The sequence below is a fragment of the Nicotiana tabacum genome, chromosome 14, assembly GCF_000715075.1.
Source record: "Nicotiana tabacum cultivar K326 chromosome 14, ASM71507v2, whole genome shotgun sequence".
NCBI lineage: Eukaryota > Viridiplantae > Streptophyta > Magnoliopsida > Solanales > Solanaceae > Nicotiana > Nicotiana tabacum.
Genome location: NC_134093.1, coordinates 23,166,330 through 23,191,768, shown reverse-complemented (window position 1 = coordinate 23,191,768; position 25,439 = coordinate 23,166,330). Strand labels below are relative to the sequence as shown.

At 35.9% G+C, this 25,439-nt stretch overlaps 2 protein-coding genes across 7 annotated transcripts; one reads left to right on the top strand and one right to left on the bottom strand.

The window, feature by feature from the left end:
* The first annotated feature begins 283 nt into the window (after positions 1–283).
* On the top strand, positions 284–20,204 carry LOC107815010 (7-hydroxymethyl chlorophyll a reductase, chloroplastic). Of its 6 annotated transcripts, XR_001654673.2 has the most exons (22): positions 284–443; positions 585–675; positions 8,338–8,422; positions 9,732–9,843; positions 10,043–10,127; positions 10,534–10,575; positions 10,671–10,749; positions 12,944–12,995; positions 13,090–13,152; positions 14,151–14,248; positions 15,069–15,104; positions 15,183–15,244; positions 15,729–15,756; positions 16,805–16,884; positions 16,996–17,065; positions 17,153–17,210; positions 18,012–18,076; positions 18,187–18,281; positions 18,365–18,495; positions 18,960–19,042; positions 19,555–19,721; positions 19,925–20,204. XR_001654673.2 is itself a non-coding variant. In XM_016640515.2 (20 exons), the coding sequence occupies exons 1-19, from the start codon at positions 374–376 to the stop codon at positions 18,453–18,455; spliced, it is 1,362 nt and encodes a 453-aa protein (XP_016496001.1). In that variant the 5' UTR covers positions 284–373; the 3' UTR covers positions 18,456–18,495; positions 19,555–19,908. The 6 variants fall into 6 exon arrangements, 2 of the variants coding, with proteins under 2 accessions (XP_016496001.1, XP_016496003.1); XR_001654675.2 differs by lacking the exon at positions 18,960–19,042 and having other exon boundaries at positions 19,571–19,721; XR_001654672.2 differs by lacking the exon at positions 18,960–19,042.
* Positions 20,205–21,849: 1,645 nt separating this feature from the next.
* Positions 21,850–24,296, bottom strand: LOC107815012 (putative indole-3-pyruvate monooxygenase YUCCA3). Its single transcript, XM_016640518.2, has 3 exons — positions 23,477–24,296; positions 22,732–23,103; positions 21,850–22,231 (listed from the first exon to the last, which is right to left on the bottom strand). Exons 1-3 carry the CDS (start codon positions 24,161–24,163, stop codon positions 22,001–22,003), a joined length of 1,290 nt encoding a protein of 429 aa, XP_016496004.2. The 5' UTR covers positions 24,164–24,296; the 3' UTR covers positions 21,850–22,000.
* Positions 24,297–25,439: the final 1,143 nt, after the last annotated feature.

Sequence of the window (25,439 nt, the reverse complement as noted above, 5' to 3'; positions counted from 1 at the left end):
AGGATAATTTACTCAAAATACCTATTTTTTAGGAGTTAGTATTTTCTTAAAGGGTATGTTAAATGTCAAAATGTCACTTATTATGGTCCGGAGGAAATAATAAATTAACCATAATAAATATATCAAACTCTTTATTTAGTCCAACAATATCAAAACAAATTGTAACAAGGGAAGTATTTTATTTTTTAATTACATAAATATACAAATATTATACTATATTTTTACATAAGCTTAATGTAGTACCACACGACATCGTTAAAGGCACGGCTGTAGATTTTCCCATTAAAAGATTCACGTTTGATAAATTTGTGGCGCAAAACACTTCTGCAGATACACACACTCCCCAAGCTCACAGTAAGAGAGTAGAATAGCAATGGCGTTGCTCACTGGAAACATCTCTTCTTTACCTTTCAACTTTTACACTGTTTCTTCCTCATCACAAGGTTCTCTTCTCTCCAATTATACGTAAACTGTATACTGAAGAGGAAAAAAAGATAAAACAATGACAAGCTTATGCTACTACGTTTTTTTAAAAAGAGACAATGTTGAATTATATTAATTTTGTTATTTGAATTATGTTGCAGAATCGAAAGCAGTGAAAATTAGAGAAGATTGGAGGAAAAAATCACGACCTATTCCTCCTGGTGGGACTTATCCAGCTAAGGACCACTGCAGGTTCATTATTCTTTCTTCTAAATTTAAGTTTATTAAAATATTGTTATTCCCGGTCAATATTCCTGTATTTGTAAATATTAATTCTGCAAAATATAAGTTAACGTAATGAAACAATAATAATGAATTCGAGCCCACTGAATTCACAGTGTTTCCTTAAGGAATTTAATCCCCTCCTAGTACCCAAGGTAATGGATTATTTCCTCCCAGGATAGAACGAATTACACACTGGTGTAGCGGTACTTCAAACCCCAGTGTTTCGGCGAACACAAAGTTCGGTAGCAAATCACACTTACAGTTGCTTTGTTTGAAGTTTAAAAACAATGCAGAACAAAGGAGGAGATACTCAGAAAATCGAATGGAAATGCTGAGAGGAAGGAATGCAATGTATAGCTAATTGTATGTTGAGTTCTTGTATCTTCCTTCAACATTGCTGCTCATTTATATAGCAACCAAGAAGGAGTGCAAGACCAAAACGTCCACCCTTCATGGTGGAGCAAGCATTAAGTGTTTGTGGAGCAAGCACTTCATGGTGTGTGGAGCAAGCACTTCATGGTGGGAAGACCATTATCCGGCTGCCAATTATCAATACACGGATTGGAAAATATCCGTTACAAATACGGATAATCTTACGTTAATATTTACTATTAACAAATAAATTTGGTCCAAAAAATTAATCAATCAATCGATCATTTGACCAAATCCAAATCCAAATCCGAATCCGAATCCGAATCCGAATCCGAATCCGTAGCCGTAGCCGAAGCCGAGCCGAGCGAGCGAGCGACGACGACGGCGCGAGGCTTGCTTTCTTCTTAACTCTTTAAGAGCTACAAGAAGAGCAATCATATATATACCCACCAAAAATGTCTTCCACTTCCAATATGGGACAATGTCTTATTGTTAAGAGGGGAAACTTAAAATTTTACTCAAAATTTCATTTTCCCTCCATTTCCCATTCACCCTCATTTTAAGAATATTACATCTTAAAATAAAACCTCAACAATCCCCCACATGAATGGGGAATGGCTATATCACGGAAGTATGCATGAAAAACTGTGTGATTTACAAGCAAGGATTAATTGCATCTGGATAAGTAGGTTTCCCTTTGAACTTTCCGTAGTAAACTTATGTCGGATATACTCGGTCAATCGGTAGATTTGATATCTTTGAACCGTCGATCTTTGGTGTATACCTAGACAACCATAAGTCACACAATCAACCCTTAACCGTCTTTGGTTCTCATTGTTGTGTTCGTTTCAGCCATGAACACCGCCTGGTTCATAAGTGCGTAGAGAACTGGCCTTACAAAGTTCTCCTTGAAGCGGCTCACACTTCACACTTAAATAGGTGATTCCTAAACGTGTCATCCTGTAGATACACTATTTGATATACCCCGTATCAAATTTAGAAATCATTAAAAAGCCTTAATGCTTTATCCTTGGTACTGAACATTGTCTCATCACGAGAATGGACTAAAATTTTATTTGACAATGTTGAACCGTCATTAATGACTTTGTTTGATCTCTTTGAACCTAGATCTTGGGATCTCCAGTCTTCTAGGTAGAGTTACCGCCACAATGACTTGTTCTCGGCCATAGCCCCATTCCCTTGATGATTTCTCAACTACCTCTCTAGTTAGGCCTTTTGTAAGTGGATCCGACACATTATCACTTGACTTTACATAGTCAATTGTGATAATTCCTCTAGAGAGTAATTGCCTAACGGTTTTATGTCTTCGTCGTATATGACGAGATTTACCGTTATACATGACGCTCCCAGCCCTTCCAATTGCCGCTTGACTATCACAATGTATGCATATTGATGTCAACGGTTTGGGCCAAAATGGAATGTCTTCCAAGAAATTCCGGAGCCATTCAGCTTCTTCACCGGCTTTATCTAAGGCTATGAATTCAGCCTCCATTGTAGAGCGGGCAATACATGTTTGTTTGGACGACTTCCAAGATACCGCTCCTCCACCAATAGTGAAAACATATCCACTCGTGGACTTAGAATCAGTTGAACCGGTGATCCAATTTGCATCACAGTATCCCTCAATCACCGCAGGGAAATTACTGTAGTGCAATTCAAAGTTCTGGGTATGTTCTAAATATCCCAAAACTCGTTTCATTGCCATCCAATGAGATTGGCCTGGATTGCTCGTATATCGACTCAGTTTACTTATAGCACAAGCTATGTCTGGTCGTGTACAATTCATGATATACATTAAGCATCCCAATACACGAGCATAATCCAATTGTGATATGCTTTGGCCTTTGTTCTTTGCTAATGCAAGATTCACGTCAATTGGAGTCTTTGCAACTTTAAAGCCCAAGTGCTTGAATTTTTCAAGTACTGTCTTAATATAATGAGATTGTGACAATGCCAGACCTTGAGGAGTCTTATTGATCTTAATTCCCAGAATTAAATCAGCAACTCCCAAGTCTTTCATATCAAATTTGCTATTGAACATACGCTTAGTAGCATTTATGTTGGCAATGTCATTACTCATTATCAACATATCATCCACATATAGGCAAACAATGACTATGTGATTTGGAACATTTTTAATGTACACGCATTTATCACATTCATTTATCTTAAAACCATTTGACAACATTGTTTGGTCAAATTTCGCATGCCATTGTTTGGGTGCTTGTTTTAGTCCGTAAAGAGACTTAACAAGTCTACATACCTTCTTTTCTTTACCTGGAACCACAAACCCTTCGGGTTGTTCCATGTAAATTTCTTCCTCCAACTCTCCATTTAAGAAGGCCGTCTTAACATCCATTTGATGAATTTCAAGACCATACACTGCAGCTAATGCTACTAACATCCGTATGGACGTAATTCTTGTAACTGGAGAGTATGTATCAAAGTAGTCTAGACCTTCTCGTTGTCTATACCCTTTGACTACGAGCCTTGCCTTGAATTTATCAATAGTGCCATCATCTTTGATTTTTCTCTTAAAAATCCATTTAGAACCCAAAGGTTTATTTCCAGGAGGAAGATCAACCAATTCCCAGGTATGGTTGTTCAATATGGATTCTATTTCACTATTGACTGCCTCTTTCCAAAACAATGATTCCGAAGAAGTCATAGCTTCTTTAAATGTTTGAGGCTCATTCTCCAATAAGAAAGTCACAAAATCTGGTCCAAATGAAGTAGACGTTCTTTGACGTTTACTATGTCTTGGATTCTCCTGATTACATGTACTTTCTTTTGTTTCTTCCCGAGGTCGTTTAGATCCTTCACCAAACGACTCACATTCCTTTTTATACGGATATATATTTTCAAAAAACTCAGCATTATCTGATTCTATAACCGTATTATTATGAATCTCGGGATTTTCTGATTTATGAACCAGAAATCGATATGCTTTACTATTTGTCGCATATCCTATGAAAACACAATCAACGGTTTTCGGTCCTATCTTTACCCTTTTGGGTTTAGGAACTTGCACTTTTGCCAAACACCCCCACACTTTAAAATAATTCAAGTTGGGCTTCCTTCCTTTCCATTGTTCATAAGGAATGGATTGTGTTTTGCTATGGGGCACTCGATTTAATATTCGATTAGCCGTAAGAATGGCTTCCCCCACAAGTTCTGTGGCAAACCAGAACTTATCAACAACGCATTCATCATCTCCTTTAATGTGCGATTCTTTCTTTCCGCAATCCCATTAGATTGGGGCGTGTAAGGGGCTGTTGTTTGATGAATAATTCCATATTCTAAACATATTTCTTCAAAAGGAGATTCATATTCACCACCCCTATCACTTCTTATCATTTTTACTTTCTTGTTAAGTTGCGTTTCAACTTCATTTTTGTATTGCCTGAATGCGTCTATTGCTTCATCTTTACTATTCAGTAAGTAAACATAGCAATATCGAGTACCATCGTCAATAAAAGTTATGAAATACTTCTTTCCACCGCGAGATGGTATTGACTTCATGTCACAAATATCTGTGTGAATTAAGTCTAAAGGATTCGAATTCCTTTCAACTGACTTATAAGGATGTTTAACATACTTACATTCCACACATATTTGACATTTTGATTTTTCGCATTCAAACTTGGGCAGTACTTCCAAGTTAATCATTTTCCGCAAGGTTTTATAATTGACATGACCCAAACGCACATGCCATAAATCATTTGACTCAAGTAAGTAAGAAGAAGCTGGAATATTATTATTATTTTCAACAACCATTACATTGAGATTGAAAAGGCCCTCGGTGAGGTAACCTTTTCCCACAAATATTCCATTCTTACTAATTACAACCTTGTTGGATACAAAAACGCACTTAAAACCGTGCTTAACAAGAAGTCCAGTAGAGACTAAATTCTTTCTCATTTCGGGAACATGAAGGACATTGTTCAAAGTCATGACCTTGCCAGAAGTCATTTTTAGAAATACCTTCCCATATCCTTCAACTTTTGCTGTTGAAGCATTTCCCATATAAACTGTCTCTCCGGGTTCAGCAAGAGCATAGGTAGCAAAAGCCTCTCTAACTCCACAAACATGGCGAGTGGCTCCTGAATCAAACCACCACAGTTTAGGATTTCCCACCAAGTTACATTCAGAGAGCATGGCACACAAGTTATCAACATCATCATGGTTTACTACCATGTTTGCTTGACCCCTTTTCTTGTCTTTCTTCGGAGCACGACACTCCGTAGATTTGTGTCCGGATTTCCCACAGTTGTAGCAGTTTCCACTGAACCGCTTCTTGCTTGGGTTGTATTTCGGACCAGAAGCCTTCTTCCTCTTTTTGTTAGCTTCAACAATATTTGCTCCCATTATTGTTGAATTTCCACGGCCTCTCCTTTCAGCAGCTTTATTGTCCTCTTCAATTCTCAACCGAACAATGAGATCTTCAAGGGACATTTCCTTTCGTTTGTGTTTCAAATAATTTTTGAAGTCCTTCCACAACGGAGGCAACTTCTCAATCATTGCTGCTACTTGGAATGCTTCGTTGATTACAAGACCTTCAGCAAGTAGATCATGAATAATCACTTGCAATTCCTGGACTTGAGTAATAACAGACTTGCTATCTATCATTTTGTAGTCCAGAAATTTTGCGGCAACGAATTTCTTCATCCCGGCATCTTCAGTCTTATATTTCTTTTCAAGCGCATTCCACAATTCTTTGGATGTCTCCATGCTACTGTATACATTATACAGATTATCATCCAGTCCGCTAAGAATATAATTCTTGCATAAAAAATCAGAATGCTTCCACGCTTCAATCACGAGAAAGCGTTCATTATCTGGAGTTTTATCCGGCAGATCAGGAACATCTTCCTTGATGAACTTCTGTAAACATAACGTAGTTAAGTAGAAGAACATCTTCTGCTGCCAGCGTTTGAAATCAATCCCGGAAAATTTTCCGGGTTTTTCTGCCGGTGCCAACGCCGGTGTTCGGCTTGTCGTTGCGTTGGCAGTCGCCATCGGAACAGCTTGGTTTTCGTTTTCAGTCATCATCTTTTCTGTAAAAGAATGACACAAACAAACGTTTAATACACGTTTTCAAACTGGAGTAAAAATCACGTAGATTTTAATATCCAACAAAACGCCACGAAGGCTTTACTCTCCAAAACGGGAGTACACAAAACCACAAAGGTTTTAGTTTGCAGAATAATAAGAATAACACAAGTACAGAAATAAATATTAAATTCCTTAAGATTGTTATTCCCGGTCAATATTCCTGTATTTGTAAATATTAATTCTGCAAAATATAAGTTAACGTAATGAAACAATAATAATGAATTCGAGCCCACTGAATTCACAGTGTTTCCTTAAGGAATTTAATCCCCTCCTAGTACCCAAGGTAATGGATTATTTCCTCCCAGGATAGAACGAATTACACACTGGTGTAGCGGTACTTCAAACCCCAGTGTTTCGGCGAACACAAAGTTCGGTAGCAAATCACACTTACAGTTGCTTTGTTTGAAGTTTAAAAACAATGCAGAACAAAGGAGGAGATACTCAGAAAATCGAATGGAAATGCTGAGAGGAAGGAATGCAATGTATAGCTAATTGTATGTTGAGTTCTTGTATCTTCCTTCAACATTGCTGCTCATTTATATAGCAACCAAGAAGGAGTGCAAGACCAAAACGTCCACCCTTCATGGTGGAGCAAGCATTAAGTGTTTGTGGAGCAAGCACTTCATGGTGTGTGGAGCAAGCACTTCATGGTGGGAAGACCATTATCCGGCTGCCAATTATCAATACACGGATTGGAAAATATCCGTTACAAATACGGATAATCTTACGTTAATATTTACTATTAACAAATAAATTTGGTCCAAAAAATTAATCAATCAATCGATCATTTGACCAAATCCAAATCCAAATCCGTATCCGTAGCCGTAGCCGTAGCCGTAGCCGTAGCCGTAGCCGAAGCCGAGCCGAGCGAGCGAGCGACGACGACGGCGCGAGGCTTGCTTTCTTCTTAACTCTTTAAGAGCTACAAGAAGAGCAATCATATATATACCCACCAAAAATGTCTTCCACTTCCAATATGGGACAATGTCTTATTGTTAAGAGGGGGAAACTTAAAATTTTACTCAAAATTTCATTTTCCCTCCATTTCCCATTCACCCTCATTTTAAGAATATTACATCTTAAAATAAAACCTCAACAAATATTAGCTTTACCTCTGAATTAGTATCTATTACTCCATTTATCTCATCTTATGTTGACCTTATTTGACCGGGTACGGTGTTTAAAAAAGAAATAAAGACTTCTGAAAATTATGGTTTAAAACAAGTGATATACATTTGTGCGGTTATAAATCAAAAATTTTAAAGTTAAATTATTTGTGAATATAGAAATGTGTTATTCTTAGAAAGACTAAAAGGAAAAGTGTATGATCATACAAATTGTGATTATGGGAGTATTAAAAAGGGAGAATAATTGAATGAGTTTGTTGGGTATTTTTAGAAAAGAGTTGAAAAATAAAATTAATTAAGTATTTATTTTTAATCGGATTTTTGATTTTTGATTTTTTGATTTTTTGTAGGTTAGAAGAGTGAAAATGTTGTAACGAGAAGATAAAAAGAGGGTCTCGTGTTGTTATTTCTTTTTTGAATTATTATGTGTTTGACAAGTTTTCTTTTGAGGAAACTATGATGGGTCAATTTTCATAAATTTCATAGTAAATGTGAAGCATTTATAGAAATAAATATACGGATATTGGACATTATTTGGCATGAAGTGAAAACAGAATGTGAAATATTCAATTGGAAATGGAGGGAGTATTTCGTTGGGTCTTAGAAAAGCCTTATAGTATTCCTCTATCATATTTTGGAATATTTCTGGTGTTAAAACTTGAAAAGTACTTTGGGGTTAATTTTATATAAATAGGAAGAAGAAAAGTTTGAATGTGTTATATGTTAAGTTTGTTAGGAATATGTTAATGTAATGCTATTGCTGATGTCACATGAATGTTGTACATTAACCCCTATTACATACTAGTAATTCGACGTTTTGGAGGTTATAATTTCGGTATGTTGTTTCACCAGTCATCTTCATACTTATTAAAGTTAATTGCTTGCCATTTTTGTGACATTTTCTTAATAATCGTATTTCGTTTTAGTGGTACCAGGACTAGCTGTAGGTTTTATATAACTTTCTGATGGTAGTATAATATTTTCTGGTTTGCAGCCAATGTGGTTTATGCGACTCTTACTACATTGCCCATGTCAAGAATGCATGTGCTTTCTTGGGGGATGGCATGTCTAGAATTGAAGTGAGTCTTTCTCTGCTTTTGTACTAGTCATGGTACTGCTAGCTTTAGTTGCAGTTCTGATTGTTTATTCCTGGTTTTTCGCTCCGTAAGTTGGTCAAATAACTCACTGAAGTTTGATTATGGCATGCTTTCACTGTGACATGCAGATTTTCCCTGTGAATTTTCGTTTGTTTTTGCTTCCTACCTATTGCTGTCTCATTTGTATGTTTCACATGTCATGAATATGTATTATGTGCTATGCATGCAACAAGACTTGGCATTGTTATTGCAGTGTGTTGTGGAAGTCATAAAAAAAGTTGGCCAGATAAAATTAGAGTGCAGAGATCATAGTGGTCCTTGCTTTCTGTTACCATCCACTATTAGCTTGTGTGAAATTGAATTTATCTTTCTTTGGCCACACTATTTTCATTAAAACCCCTTTTGTCGGGATCATAAGAGATTTTAACACTTCAGTCCTATGAAAAGTTTTGTACTAGAACTTGATGGGTTCTCCTGTTCTCGCCCCAACTAATTCTTGCATAAGCATGCTCGTCTTTTATTTTTCTGTTTCACTTGCTTTAGTAAAAGGTGTGACCTGCTATTCTGCTTTTGATTATTGACAAGATATTGGAATAAATGAAGTATTAAGCATTATTATATTGCTATAAGAGCTGGCTTGTGAGCAAATGTGTTGCATTTTGAATCATGTTAACATAATCTCGCCGTACTGAGATAAATAGGTTGGATAATGTTATACACTTACACTGAGCCGCAGAACGGTTTTAAGTCAAAAAGGACACATCATAGGGGAATGGAGAAGCAATCATAGACCTTCATCAAGCTCTCCGTCGGGGTCTGCATCTTACGCGAATGAGCTGTCCTCTACTCTGTTAGTTCTTGTCCTTTATTTTTAGGTTTAATAATATCATACAGCCTAACATAGTTTACAGGTATATTATTATCTTGTGACATTTCAAGAGGTATCTTGCCCAATTTCGCACAAGTTCGTTTTACTTTTTCTTCTTTTGTCCTCGTGGAGATTCATAAGGGGAACTTTGTCCAAAGGAACTTGTTAAAGGTTGAAATTTTGTCCTGTTTTTAGTTTGACTGGTGGAGGAGGGTGATACATAGTGCATATTTGCTCTTCTATGATAAAGATTGATGGGACTACTTACTAATAAAGTCTGGTGCTAGCTCCGAGTACTATCTCCTAGGAATGCGCTATCAACACAGACCTGCTATGCTATGTGGAATCTGCTCTTTTAGTCAAAGTTATATGATAGTTCAAAATAACCAGATAATGTTGACTGTTTCTTATCTTCTGTTTCAGGCTTTGGAGCCTATTGTCCACGGACGAGGACGGAAAGAAGATTCGTTGGATGAGATTTATATGGGAGTGTATGAGAATCTGTTGTATGCTCGTAAAACGCAGCCTGTGGAAGGTACAACTTTGGATCTGGTAAATAGTATTCCATTTCATATGTACAATTGTTTGTCTTCTTGTGCTCTTCTACTGAATTTAACAAATTAGTTAGTTTTCCGGGAGATATATAGATTTGTTTTTGAGTGAGTTGTTACTGCATGCCAATTTCTTATCAAACATCTGCAATTTTTATTCCATCTTTTCATTCTGGCTTTCAGGAGCTCAATGGACGGGGATAGTGACAACTATTGCAGTGGAGATGCTAAAAGCTGGGATGGTGGAGGCTGTTGTTTGTGTTCAGAGGTACGGTCTGCATCCAACTTGGTTAAAAAGAATTTTGGTTCTCCCTCCTGGTTACTTTCATTGTAATACTTGTGCATTTGAAATTCTGGTTAGTTATTCCATAGTTGCCCTTAGTAATAATGATCTAGAAAACCTCGCATATTTCAGTACGCATAAAAGTGAAGAATTGTCTTGGTGGAAATCATGATTTTCGTTTTAAGCTTTACGTAACATCTTAAAACAGAAAGTAGTATAATATGCATGGCATTGAGGGTTTTTATTCTTATAAAATAATTAATACACCAAAGTATAGAACTTGATCCTGTTCATTCTTCTGCAAATTGCTACTTTCACGTATTTTCCTTTTTTCTTCCCAATTATATCCAACAATTTATGGACTCTTACCTTCTTCTTTACATTGTTTTAGTGATCCAGAAGATCGATTTACTCCCCGACCTGTCCTGGCAAGGTTTGTGAATAAATTTCTGTGGTATTTATATTCATGTTGACATATTGATATATTTACCCATTTCCATCCTCCTCACTGCTTTATGTTTTCAAAAGGACTCCAGAGGAAGTTATAGCAGCTAAAGGTGTCAAGCCAACACTGTCTCCTAATCTAAATACTCTCGCCTTAGTTGAGGTTTCTTCTTTCACTTCCATTAGCATCAGAATTATTTGCTTGTTTATTATCATCATCAATGCATTTATTTGGCATCGCTGTATTAAATTTCTGAATGGAGCATGTTGTCCAGATTGAAGATGTCATATCTCTCTTCAGTAGGTCAATGAAACTTGTGTAGCTATGCTTTGTAATTTTCCTGTAATTGGAGATTTCATTAAGATGTCATATCTCTGGGTAGGTCAGTGAAACTCGTGTAACTATGCTTTGTAATGTACCCCAATTGGAGATTTCATTAAGAGCAGTTATTTTGATTTTTGATTTATTTTTTTATATTTTGGTTCGAGCTGAATTCCTTTTCCTGGCAATGTCATCTTGCTTGTCCCCAAATATGTCCTCTCTTTCCTCTGGGACAGATCGTAGGTTCTTCAGTTAACTTCCTTTTGACACTGTCCGGCTGCTTTTCCTCAATTGCTTCCTCCCTTTCCTTTGCGAACTAGCTGCTCTTTCTTTAGTCCTCCTACATGCCAAGCTTTATCGCACATTGAGTAATCACCCACAGTAGAATCAGTCTAGTTAGGAGCTACTTTAGGTAATGGCATCTACTCTTTGTATAGAAGGTGGTTAACCCTGATTTAGAATCTCTTAAAAGGTGAAGCCAGAGAACGGTATTGTCTCTGCTAGATGCTATAAAGAGTAGTTTCTGTTGAATCCTTTCTGGTGCCTTTTTTGGACAGTTTTTTTTTTTTTTTCAAGACATGGCAAAATGCCAAATTACTGAAAAGAATTTAGAACGGCCATGAATTTTGTGGTTGTCGTAGGACTCAGACTATTTCTTATGTTTCTCCTCTCCCATTTTACCATTAACGTACAAAATAGTGTTTCTGTTGCCTGTGCCTTCTCCCTTGTGTAATTTCTCAATTTTTATTATTTTGTTATCTCTTTTAAAAGATGTAATTTCTCATTTATGAATCTACTTTACTTCAACTATCTGTATTTTAGTTCCTATGTATGTTTGTCTCTGTGTTACTACATGGTTGTATAAGAAGGGTACTTCCAATTTTGTTCTTATGGTGATTTATACAGAAAAATCTTTATAAAAGTTATGTCTGCTCAGCAAAATTTCTTCTAAGAGTTTGTGTTCTGACAAGATTTCAATATCAATGGTTGTTTATGTCTCTAGCATGACCACTTCATGAAATGTGGAAGGAAATGATGTAAATGTCCAATACTTCGTGAGAAAGGATTCACTACTACGAAATCCATCAAGGTTAAAAAGTGTTATACTTTTAGAATGCCCTTTATTCTTAATCCTCCAATGGAATACCTTTGCAATGTCCAATGAAATACTTCTGCAATCTTTTAAACACGGATCTTCCTAAGCAAGCAAGAATCAGCTGTTATGCTTTGAAGAGAGGTATAAACCGTGGTCCATTCCCTTTCTTGGGTCCGAGGCAGGTTCCGTTACAAGTGGAAGCATACTGATCAGCTTGTGGACTTCCTGGTTCCTCCATTCTTTATCCTGAAGGGGGGGGGGGTTGGAAGGAATTATGAGAGAATGCTACACTTGTCTCTCATGGGTTGTGTAAGGGTTTCCAAAGGGATTTAAATAATCCTGGGCTACTCCAACCATTGCCTTAAGATTTTGGGTTGGATGCTCAGGTTCTTTCAAACAGTATCAAAGCCAAACTCTGGTGAGCCCGTTTGCACAGCCGCTCTATCCTATTGTTCTATCGCTCTGGGCTTCTCTCTCTCTCATTTAATTATAGCACCTTTTTGGATGGTTTTTGGCTTCTTTTCATTTATCCCTGCTTCAGTCAGGTCATATCTGATGGTCTACTTGTGTACAAACAATGAGGAATTTGATAGATTTAAGTTAGTAGCTGCGTACAGATTGATTTGCTGAGAGAGCAAGTACAAAAGAAATCATGGCATTCAAATCTGACAATTTTTCCTGAGATCTTTCTTTTCTGGTGCTCTCTTTTTTGTTCTTGTCATTAGATCTCATATTTACTCTTGAAATTCTTTTTTTTCATATACTGAGCTTCTAGTTATCTTCTTGTCATAACAATGAAATCCATACAGTTACACACCTTCTAGTTGTGCATGCTTTATTGCATTAAAAATTGGTTTAAAGGGACTCTGGTTTTCACTGAGAACTGTAGTGCAAGTTTACAGTATAATTTGATGTAAGCAATCTTCTTCCACAAAACAGGCAGCTGGTGTAAAGCGACTTCTGTTCTGCGGTGTTGGCTGCCAAGTGCAAGGTATTCATGTTATTATGATCTCTTTGTTTCTGCTTTAAGATTATCGCTTATCATTATATCTATATCACAAGCAGAGCAATTTTGTAACTTGCAGCTTTAAGATCAGTGGAGCAATATTTGAATCTGGAAAAGCTATATGTTCTAGGCACTAACTGTGGTAAGTAATCAGATGCATTCATAAATTCTTTCTCACATCTTTGATTATGTCGAGTATTCTACCAACTGTCTGAGATTTTGATGAAGGTAGCAATCAAGTATGTTTGGACAAAGATTTGACCTATTTATTTTTGCTAAATAACAAAAAGTTTGATATATAATTCAGAAAGAGTGCCTATTGGCCTAACGATGATATACTATAGTAGTTGAAACCTCTATTAGGATAGCGCATGCAGCTCTCTATGCCAAAAACGGAAGTTCCACAGTGCCATGCATATCCGTATAGAGATATGAGGAAAGAGAACATTGTCTGTCCTAAGTAGTCTGTGATAGAAATATTTGAGTTGTGACTGAGATCTTGTGCCTCTATAATTCATCAAGTAACTGATAGAGTTCCTCAACTCTCCCGATATTGCAAGCTTCGTTTGACTTCGAGTCCAAAATGGTTCTCCTTCCTGTTACCTGCACACTTCATAAATATTAGACTTCTGCTGATATGATGTTTTGTGGATAATGCTGAAAGTGTCACATAAGAGATTATCTCCATACGGTCTCTGTTTCTGTAAAGCCAACTCTTGCTCTATCCTCCTATATCTACATGATGCTTCTCAAAGAGATGTTCCATAAGGTCTTGTCCCTGTTTCAACCATCCAACAGCCTTTTGAACCGCATATTTGTCTACAATAAACCTTCCTCAATGAAGCCTGTTCCTCTACACCAAATCTCAGTAGCCATTCACCTAATAGGGCCTTGCTGAACACCATTATGTCTCAGAGGCCTAGTTCCCCAATTTTTGTGAAGGAGTAAATACCCTCAAATTAATCAGATGATATTTCTTCACAAAGATTCCACTGAAATTCTCCAGTTTGTCCACCACAGAAGCAGGGAGGGAAAGAAAGACATATATTTGGTGGGATTCTCTACAAATTGCTTTTTATTAAAAACTCCTTCCCCCCCTAGATATTTTAGCCGAAATTACTGACAGTAGTTTCTTGACAGTGGATAATGGAAAACGAGAAGGCTTAGATAAGTTTCTGAAGGCCGCTAGCAGTGAACCTGAAACAGTTCTTCACTATGAGTTTATGCAAGACTACAAGGTGTGCTCCTGTTATAGTACTTTCATATGAAAAAGGGGTGTGCTCATGCTACTCTTTCATGACAAGCCCACCTTCTTTGTGAGACAACCTATGCATCACCTCTGTGATCTTGCAATTCTATACATTCAAGTATAAGCACAAGGGAACCAACTTCTATATTCTCATGTACTTGTCATGGCTATCTGTTTTCTGAATGTTGTATTCTCAAACTTGGCTAAAAAACCTTTGTTAACCTGATGACTAGTGTGCTCTGTCTAGAATATGGTTATATTTGGCTGGTGAGTCAATTCACTCTTGAAGATGCATTTCGGTATCATACTCTCCATCCCAATTAATTTGTATGCCAGTCTCGTTATCTGGCATGTATCAAAATGTTTGAGACCATTTTACTAATAATATTACTTTATACAACTTTCACAAGTTTCTAGAATACAAGTCTTTTAAACTAATCCAAATTTTAAGGTTTGATTTGATTGTTCTATGTCAAACTAACTTCTTTAACTACTATTTTAGTATTTTCTTCCACTACTACTTATTTAATACACAAGTTGAAATAATATCTTAACATAAAAGTTGACAGAGGGTGTACTGTTCTATGTTGCATCAATTTGCCTATAAGTAGGAACTTCCAAATGAGGAAGAAAACACTGAGCTCATATGTGTCTCGTTATCCTCTTAGACGAAAATATTTTGACAGTTAATCCTATATAACCATATTTTAGGTTTCTAATTAATTATCATCTAAAGGATATACTACTGAATTATGTATGATGGTGTTCTAATCAGTTTAACATACCTGCCTATGCTCTACATTCAACAGGTCCATCTGAAGCATTTAGATGGTCATATTGAAGAGGTAAAACAGTATCTACTTTTTCATATCTTCTGTTTTGTCTTAATGATGTTTATTCAGATTTATATTTTACTAAAGCAGGTTCCCTATTTCTGTTTACCAGCAAATGAGTTAGTTGATGTTATTGCACCATCTTGTTACAGGTATTTCAATTGCTTATTCTTGATTTGCTGACAGTCTTTCAATATTATTATGTATACTTATTCCAATTAGCATTTTATTTGGCAAAATTCCTTCAGTATTGGAGTATAACAACTAGGGAGCAAGTTGATAAGCATGTTTTTATGTGCACAAGGTAGTGTGATGGAGTTATACTTTCTACATGATCTCTAGTTTTCACTAGTCAATCGTCACCTTTTACTTGAGCAGTTAAGTTAAGTCAAGATCAGTAAACACTATCAATTGAAAGAAAGAAATCAAACAATTAAACAATATGAATATGGGTTTCAGCTGTCTAACAGATGTCCTTAAAGTAATGATGCTCTCTAGGTGTAGAAGTCTGAAAGAACATTCTATACAAGGTTAATGTCCTGTATTCTCATGTATCATATATTGCATTGTTATATCTACTTCTTCGGAGTATTAACTCGTGCTGACTTGTAAAGTATTCTTTTTTCTGTATTACAGCTGTTTTGATTACACAAATGGCTTGGCGGTGAGTTTTCTGTTCATAACCAAAGGTCCTGATATATTGTATAATACACTTTTTACAAAGAGTACTGATAACAGAAACATAGGCGAGCTGCATGCGCCACAGTGCATGCGCATACATTAGATTTCCATAGAGCAATGAAAAGAGTACTGTATCTGCCGCTTTGATCAGTCTTCAAAATTGATAGAATTTTAAATGTTCAGTATTAGAATATTAGAGTTAGAATGTTATAAGTGTTAAGTTTTTAAGAATTCACATTGGACAAATATCATATGTGTCTTGTGTTTGACATCTATAATATCTTTTCGACATTTCTGTATTTCAAAAATGGCAAACCCGAATTGGTCTCCGCTAAATGGGTTTAAGGGGGTATGTTAGAATCTTAAGTGTTACTGGTGGTGTATGAAAAAGTTAAAATGTTAGATGTGTTAAGTTCGTAAGTCAGATTATCCTGCTTTAACAAATGAGTAATATGTTTGATCTTATAGATAGGTGTGTATTGCAGTCATCAAATTGTCAAACTTGAATATGTCTCCTCTTATTTTCTCACAAAAAGAAGCTTTTCCAGTGAGTAGTTCCCTGAGGGGGAAAAAGGTTTTGCAGAAGTAGTCTCGATCATTGTCAAACTCAGAAATTTGGGTTTTAGAGCTGCACCTGGCTACTAATTTGTTCCAACTTTTTCTTAAGTGAAAGCTTGTGACATATCTAGAGATGAAATTCCATGGTTCACGTCCAGAAGGAATTTTGTGGTCAAGTCCTTTGGGTCCTGGATTAATGCATGGTGGTCCAGTTCATATGTTTGCTCTTTAAGGTTTTCACAAAGATTTTTCAGTAAACGTATCTTATTAAAAAAAAAAAAAAAAAATTTCGTAAACGTTTGATGCTACATTTATTATCCATTGCAATTAAGTACTTTTTGCTCCTAAAAGATTTACCTGTCGCTGTCCTGCTCCATTATGGTGGTGCTCCAGATGTTACCGAGGCAGATTATTTCTTCTGAATAAAAGCAAAACTTGATATCCTGTTAGTCTTACATTCAAGGAAATTTCAGGATTTGGTGGTGGGATACATGGGTGTACCAAAATATAGTGGAATCAACATGATGCAGCATCCACAATATGTTACGGTCAGGTGAAGTAATGCCAAATGTTTTAATCCTTTGACTGGGTACAAAGGGCATGTTGTTTGCTTTACCATGGAATAAGCTTTTTAAAGAGATACCTTTGCATATTCCAAATGCAGAAATGAACGTGGTAGAGAAATGCTAAGCCTTGTCGAGAACCTTTTGGAAATTACTCCAACGATAAGTAGTGTAATACATGATGCTCCATCTCGTAACGTTGCCCTTAAACTCTTTCTTGTATAATATAACTATGTTAAGGCATGTATCTTATTTCAGGGTAACCGGCGTCCATTTGTCGTAGAAACCGTAAAGGCAGATGATGAAGCAAAATTTGGTATGTGGTTATCTTGTGAAATATAGTCATCATAAGTAGTTACTAAGCAGACTCTCTGTGTACCCATGCTGGTTCAGAATTTGATATCTGCTCTCGGGTTATTACTGTTCTTGGTGGGTCCATCTTGCGAGGCACATACTTTAATCAACTATCTGAATTTTTATCCCATCTTTATCACCTCGATGTTGTAGAAAAATGGGAACTGTAGGGGTTTATGAAACTTCAATCCTTTCTTATGTCGTGTCTCATTTTCTAATTTTTGCTTGTTCAAGCTATGCAGCCTTTAATGAATTTATTACTACGCTTTGACCATCCTTAATTTTTAAATTTCTTAGTCTATTATTTGCTGATTCTGGTCCTTTACAAACACTCCTCTTTATGTTTAGCTATTTCGACATTGTTTATCTAATCAGATTTTTCTGGATGGGAGAGAGACTAATCATAGTTGACTCTCAAATTAGTTTGATATTACTCATAGTATATCTGTTATGTTGTATATACAGGCATAGCAAAACACTACTTCATTTACTTCTATAGTATGTGGCACATCTCATTGACTATTTATGCTGGCCTAATAGTTCACCTTAATTTGTTTTGATCATTAAAAGTCAAGTGGATTTGGCTGTTTTATTTGCTTACAGTTTCAATTATTTGTTATAATACTCATGGTTGGTATGCTCAAGGTAGAATCCTGAGAAGTAAATCTTTTTCTGTTATGATCTTGAAGTAAATATTTTTCTCTATGATGTTTGAACCTTCCTCCATGATACAAGACTCATGCAAAACTTTCTGAATTTCCAGGAAGAGGTCCTGCTCAACCTGCTCCAAAGTTTGTTGGAAATTTAATTGCATTTTTTCTCAACATAGTAAGAATTTTTTGTTCATATACTTGTTAATTTCAGAAATGATAATAAATTCCTTCTCAAAAAGAAATGATCATAAATTTCCTGTGCTAAACTTGGTTCTCTGGGTTCAGGTCGGACCGAAGGGTCTAGAATTTGCACGTTACTCACTAGATTACCACACAATCAGAAATTATTTACATGTAGTCCGCAAGTGGGGAAAGGAAAGGTTTGTAGAGAATTAATGTTTATTCCAGTATGAGCGATAAACTCATGTTCTTCTCTAACTACTGTGATTTTTGTGAAAGGCAGAGCTGACAGACACATGCCAGCATATGCAAAGAAAATTGTTAGCATGTACAATCAGAGTGGAGAAATTGATCAAATGCTTTCCAGCAAGTGAATAATTTGACGATGAACCTTTGGTGATAGCAACTTCTCATGTACGTAAATAGCGTCAATTTTTAAAAGAATAACTGCATGTATTATCTAAAGTAGAGATGCGTCCAGTCTATAGAAGTTCGAGGTAGTCCAATTTTTACGTGTCAAACTGAACATGCATTTGAATTAACGCATTTTGATAGAGAAAAAGCAATTTCTTTTATAATAATTAACTATGTTGACTATTGGTAAACAAACTTCTTCATATAGTTTCAGATGCTCGAGGATAATGCTTTTGATAGTGATTCCATAACATCTCATTTGATTTGGTTTGGCTTAAAATATCTTTGTATTTGTTTTCTGGGTCAAACTGAATGTATTAATTTGCTTATCAGGAGTCAATTCGACCTCTCACCAGAACGAAATCTGAAGATGATTTGTAGTTTTCGAAAATAAAACTTTCATCTTTTCAAACCATGTCCAAAGTATAATGATATGGAAATTCATTTTTTCAAAAATATTGTAGAAATGGTTAAAAGTATTAGTCAAAGATAATGAAAGCTGACTGGTGGACTATGAATTCAAATGGAGGGGAAGTTTCTTATCCAGGTACATGACTTTCTTTGCTCTAAGAGTTAAAAGATGGTGAAAGCTAAATTTTTGGTTTATGATAAATGCTTGATAGTTTGGATTTCTCGGAGCTCCTTATCCCGGCATGAATGTTCATAGGCATTGTTCAATGGACTTCTTAAGTGGATTTTTAAGTTCATGATTTTTACACAGAAAGTAATCAAGGAAAGTAACAAGGAATTTTGTCACACAAGTTAATCCACACTTATTTGCATGAGGATTTATAACAGAGATGCAAACATCAGTGTTAGGGCGCAACCTTAGAGGTGGATACAAAGACATGAATTTTTGGAAGTTAGGATGGAAAAGAAATCACTAAGTGTTAGGAGTACTAATCAGTGTAATTTAAACATTTTGATTTTTTTGAAGTTCTTTACTGAGTCTTAGCTGCACTACCTGCAGGTCTCACCTTGAAAGCTCGTAACCTGTTATCTCACGTTTTTATGTAACACCTATATAAGCTTTACATATTTTAACTTATACAATCACAGGATACACAATCTTCAGGTAGGACATGCAGCAGTAAGATACAAGGCCAGTGCCCACCATCCAACTCAAGTGAACACTTGCAAAGTGATTGCATGATAGATCAAAGCATGAAGGAATGGGCTTTCTCATGGATATAGTTTGTGACCAGGCCATGTGTATTCCTCTCTCGGTAAGAGCGATGTTCAATAATATGTTGCAAGGTTAGAAAAACCTAAGTAAATTCCACTGCAAAATGACATAATAACAACTGTAGCTTCAGTGTCATGTGTTAAATTCAAACACTTTGCATGGAGCAAGTTGAGGAACATGAACTGTGTGTTTTAAGTTCAATAAGGTTTGAAACTGACTTATTTTTATATTTCTTATTGCAAGACTTTTGTATGTGGTGGTGAAGCAATTCTAGATGGGACACTAGATAAAGGTTTGCTGCATGCTTGATTCAACAGCATGGGAACTCATATGGGTTGTCTATATATGTACTGCTGCTTTGGATTTTCTTCCTTTTGTTAAATCTTTTCTGTCAGTAGATTTTTTATGTTCTTCTTCATTGTGAAATGGGAAATTTAAGTCATGTTGGATCTGATTGAAAATCCAAGTAAGTTCAAATAAAATTTGTCACCAAGGAGACAACCATGGACCACTTTTCTGAACTTATAAACAACCTTCTTCCTCCCACAGTTACCTTCATCCCCCCCCCCCCCCCCAAATTTTATAAGAAAAGAGAGAGAAATGTAAACTTCAGTTTATAGATACTGTACAGGAATCTAATAAAGAAGAATGAGACAGGAGAAAAATCTAGGATGCTAACATGGAAATGATTCATATAGATTTTCTGATAGGTAGCTAGACTAGATGGATAAAATGAATCATTGTTTCTATTTTCCAATTTTCTATTTTTGGCAAGGCAAGCTGTTATATGAGATATTATGAACAAATGTTAGAAATATTTTGACTTCTGAGGAGGGGAATATGTGGATGAAAAGGATTTAGGAAATTTCCATTCATTCATGGTGCTTTGACCCCTGAGCTACCCCATCCATGCAGTTGTCCCCTTTGAAATTCAAGATAATCTCACTTCACTAGGTGATAATGTCTGAGCTAGACTCATATGGCACTAGTCTGAGGTATGGAATTCTAATTCTATCTAATTTGGGAAACCTCTTAAAAGTATACTATTATACATGTGACTCTTTAAGAAAGATTAAGCAGTATCAAACTATTCTCCAATTTTGGCTTTTTTAATAACTGAGAAATTTTAGAGGGCTAGCTAGCTGGTGCACGATCGATACTCAGTAAATAATGGGCTCACTCCTTGCCCTTTTATATATACCAAGCTCTTTGTCTGCGGTAAAAATGTCTCCATGTGACCTATAGGTCACGGTTGGGAACCGTGGAAGCAGCCACTAATGCTTGCATGAGGGTAAAATGTCTACATCGGTGTGCCTTCTCCGGACCCTGCGTGAATGTAAGATACTTTGTGCACCGAACTGCTCTATTTGTTCGCGGTAGAGTTTTAAACTTATGATGTGCGTCTAACGTGTGCCGCTGTTTTATACTGAACCAAGCCTTGGGGCTATCTTCCAAGTTTGACTTGAAGGCAATGGGATATTTTTAACCCTCTTTTTTATTTGTTTTTTGTTTTTTGTGTGGGCTCTATCCATGTGCTTGGCAACATGGAGGTGCTCCAAGAGTTTTACATAGGTATTTCCTACTAAAGTTGTGAAGAGTCTCTATCAAATTTAAATAGAAATAAGGGATGTTCTGGAATTATATATATTTGGTCCACCATATTTAATGGGACCCTAGGTGGACCATGTTCTAAAGATAGATCCCATCAGTAGAATAAATGACTAGGGTGGACCAAAATTTATTGAGTGAGAGAACCTATCTATTACCTTTGACCCTTCTTTACCAACTTGATAATATTAGAAGATGAATTTTCCTTCACACAAGTATTGAAGCATGATGTACAAGAGGCAACAACAACAACAACCGCTCCGGGTAGTGTGTACGCAGACCTTACCGTTATCATCGGTAAATATACTGTTAGTCATAATGCATAATTTGAACAACATACTTGCATATTACATCACTTTTTTAAATACTTTTTATGGAACTGGTTAAATTACTTACCGGGAAAGGAGATATATAAAGTCACATTTTCTATTACATATTATTCAACCTTTTGTACAAATTTTCCTTAGAAGTAGATGCTGAAAAAGCCTCTTCTTCCTACAAAAATTCCCAAATATGAATTTTGGGATTTCTCTGGAGAGGGCTGCCCTCTGTTTTGTCTCTTCCTTCTCTTGTCACAAATGGTCTTTACTTTTTTCCCCCTCATTACAGACTATCAGCTTGTTACTTGGCAAGTAAAGTTACAGGAAGAAAAGGTAAAAATTAAAAAAAGAAAAAAGAAAAAAGAAAAAGAAAAATCATATTAGCTTGGCATTAGAAAGGTAACTTGCTTCTTCTATGGCTTGCAACAGCAACAGATTGAGTTTTCTGCTTAATTTCTTCTTTCCATATTTTACCAATATCTTGTGATACTTTAATTGCATCCAAAGATGCACCAGAGAGTCCTTTTCTTGTGAATCCAACTGCATATAGACCAGCTTTTCCTTTCCATCCATTTGGAAATGGGCTTTTTGGAAATCCCTCCCTTGAAAAAAATTCATTTTCCTGTATAAAAAAAAACAATAAATTCTCATTAGGCCACTATTTTAAGGAAAAATATTCTTGAAAACTCTTATTAATTATCTAAAAAAGAAAAAAATGTGTAAGAAAACAGAAGGAAAAAAAAAAGAAACAAGAATTGCAGCAGATCTAATCCAATTAACCATTTTCTTGGAAAACTCAATCTTGTTTCTGTAAAATTTATTACCATAGCTAAAGAAAAAGAGAATGAAAAAGAAAATCCAGAGAAAATAAAAAGATGGAAAGTGATCAGTTATGTTTCACTGTTCCCAATAAATTAATTTTTTTTTGTTGAAGCAAATGAGAATACTATCCACCTGATCACTAACAATACAAGAAATAGGAACAGAGAATCTACAAGAAAACCAACTTCCATAACTGTCACAAGAATCCATAAATAAATAAAAATAAATACACCTACTTGAGTACACAACCAAAAACAAAACAAAACAAAAAGAAAAACAAAACTTGGGTTCTTTTCTCACCTTTAACCAGGAAGGAACATTGCTGCAATATCCTGTTGCCAAGATGACAGAATCAATCTCAAGAATTTCCCCATTAACAAACTCTACTTTTCCTTGAGAGAATTTCTTGATTCCAGGAACTATCTTTATATCTCCAGATCTAATCTTTTGTAATGCACCTATGTCTAAGACAGGAGTCTTCCCTTCTGTGTTCTTGAGCTGTAAAGGTCCAATACATGGCCTTTTTAAACCATATTTTTCTATATTTCCAAGAAGTAACCTTGCTGCAACTAGCAATATCTTGTCAACCATCTCAATTGGTAGCCATTTCATCATCGAAACTCCTAACTCAAACGTCGATTTTCCAAGAATTTCCCTTGGCAAAACATGAACCTGTTCATTAATAATGAAGTTAAGATATCATAAGATCTTATACTTGTGAGCAATTGGAGATATAAGGAAGATATGTTAGTCTGGAACTATGTTGCTCGGACTCTCCAAAAATATCAGTGGGTGCGTGTCGGATCCTTCAAAAATAGTGCATTTTTGGAGGATCCGACACGGGTGCAGCGCCATTTTGGAGAGTCTTGCGCAACATAGGTCTGGAAAGATGCTCTCAAAATTATAGAGTGTAATTTTTTCTCCTAGCATACTTAGGCTTGTAGCTTATGAAAGATTTTAAGAAATTTATTTAGTCTTTTCAAATGTACCAAAAAAGAAAAAATACTTGTGAGGAATGATTTTTGGATGAGAATATGAGACTTACCGAGCTTCGGACAACCATGGATGGACTTGCATTATGGTGGCAAAGATCAAGTGAAACTTCCATTCCAGAGTTGCCACAGCCAACAACTAACACATTCTTCCCTTCATAAGTTTCCCCTGTTTTATAGTCACAAGCATGCATAACATGTCCACCAAAATCTTGCAATCCTTCGAATTCGGGCATCACCCTTTCTGCATTCTCTCCTGTAGCCACCACAAGCCACCTGCATATATATTCAGTGATTGAACCATTTTTAGACACTGTCTTTACCCTCCACAAGCCACAAGTTTCATCATACTTAGCAGTGTGAACCGAGTCATTAAATCGTGGGTTGATCTCGAAATGTTTTGCATAAGATTCAAGGTAGCTTATGAATTGGTACTTAGTAGGATACTCAGGGAAGTTTTCTGGAAATGGGAAGTAAGGCAATTCACAGAATTGTCGCGGGAGGTGAAGTTTAAGGCGATCATATGTCTTGTTTTGCCATAGGGAAGCAATGCAGTTGGCGCGGTCCAAGATTACAAAGGGAACCCCTTGTCGTTTAAGACCCGCGCCAACTGCTAATCCTGAAGGACCAGCTCCAATAATAACAGGACCATTTACTAGTATGCATCTACCAGTAAAGAAATCTTCTTGTTCAAGTGCATGAACCATTAGAGGTGAACAAGGATTACAATATTGATTCATAAAGAAGTTCTTGAAATATGCAAATAACTCACTTTTTTGATGTACTATTTTTGTTTTTGGATAGATTTAGTGGGACAAAAGAGCAAAGAGGAGAAAAGAGATCAAGAGGGAATATAAGTTCTCTAGTTGGTTGTTTGACAAACAAATGTGTGGAGAGGGTTTAGAGGAATAGAGAGGTTTAAATAGGGGGGGAAGTTGGCCATAAGGGGGTGGCATGTAATTAGGATTTGAAAATGATGTCTTGATTGTCCTTTTCATATGATTAAAGTCTGTGGTCTTCTCCCCTTTGTTTTGATGTACATATATTCTTTAATTAATATATCTACACATTAGATATTACATATACATTTGTTTAACTCTTATAACCTATATATATATATATATATATATATATATATATATATATATATATATATTTTAATGAGACCCCACATTCAATGTAAAGACTTCTATAAAAAGCATTTCATCTATATCCAAGCTATATGCTATTATAGTATGGGTTGTATGACCTCAAGCTACCTACTTATACCTAAATTTTCTTTTTTTTTTTCCAAAATAAGCCTTAGTTTGTCACATATTTGGATTCAACCTACAAATTGAGCTTTCATGTATTTGGACCTCTATAATTTTTTTTTTTTTTGGGGGGGGGGGGGTACCATATTATGCTCTATAGTTATAAATTTGCTCCAACTAAGATATTGCAAGTTGAGGGTATGGGATAGTTAGACTTATTAGCATCACACGTCTTAATTAATTCGTTGACTTAGAGGAAATGCTTGATTATTTTCCATTTAAATGGAGCAAAAAATAGGAATAATTAAGAACTTGTAAATTCTTTGCCTCACTTGTTTGGTTCTTGGACAGAGGGAAGAATTAATTGCTTGTCAATTCCATATAACTTGGGGTTCAAATATATGGATTTTCTATATTCATTATGTGAACTCAATATTCAAAGGATTCATCATAGTTGACTTCGGCTTATAGCAACCCTTCTTTATTCGAGCTTGAGACTGATTTTGCTATGTAAAACTATATAGGCGAAAAAAACAAAATTAAATAGAAGAAAATTTTGAATGACTTTGACTTTGGTCCTGCTTTTCTTGAGCCGTTAGTCCATCAAAAATAACTTCTCTACCTTCACAAGGTAAAGGTAAGATCTGCGTACACATTACCTTCCCGGACCCCACGTTGTGAGAATATGCAGGGTATGTTGTTAAAATTTATTTTGGTCCACTATTGTTTATACTTGTGAGGGGAGTGTGTGTGTTAATATGTG

What these genes read in the sequence shown, in the direction of transcription:
- LOC107815010 (XM_016640515.2), top strand. Translation starts at nt 374, where the DNA reads ATGGCGTTGCTCACTGGAAACATCTCTTCTTTACCTTTCAACTTTTAC. An exon ending in ATTGCACCATCTTGTTACAG is followed by an intron (nt 15,245 to 15,728) that starts GTATTTCAATTG and finishes TCTGTATTACAG; the next exon opens with CTGTTTTGATTACACAAATG. An exon ending in TTACTCCAACGATAAGTAGT is followed by an intron (nt 17,066 to 17,152) that starts GTAATACATGAT and finishes ATCTTATTTCAG; the next exon opens with GGTAACCGGCGTCCATTTGT.
- LOC107815012 (XM_016640518.2), bottom strand. Translation starts at nt 24,163, where the DNA reads ATGAATCAATATTGTAATCCTTGTTCACCTCTAATGGTTCATGCACTT. An exon ending in CCATGGTTGTCCGAAGCTCG is followed by an intron (nt 23,104 to 23,476) that starts GTAAGTCTCATA and finishes ATTAATGAACAG; the next exon opens with GTTCATGTTTTGCCAAGGGA. An exon ending in ATGTTCCTTCCTGGTTAAAG is followed by an intron (nt 22,232 to 22,731) that starts GTGAGAAAAGAA and finishes TTTTTTATACAG; the next exon opens with GAAAATGAATTTTTTTCAAG.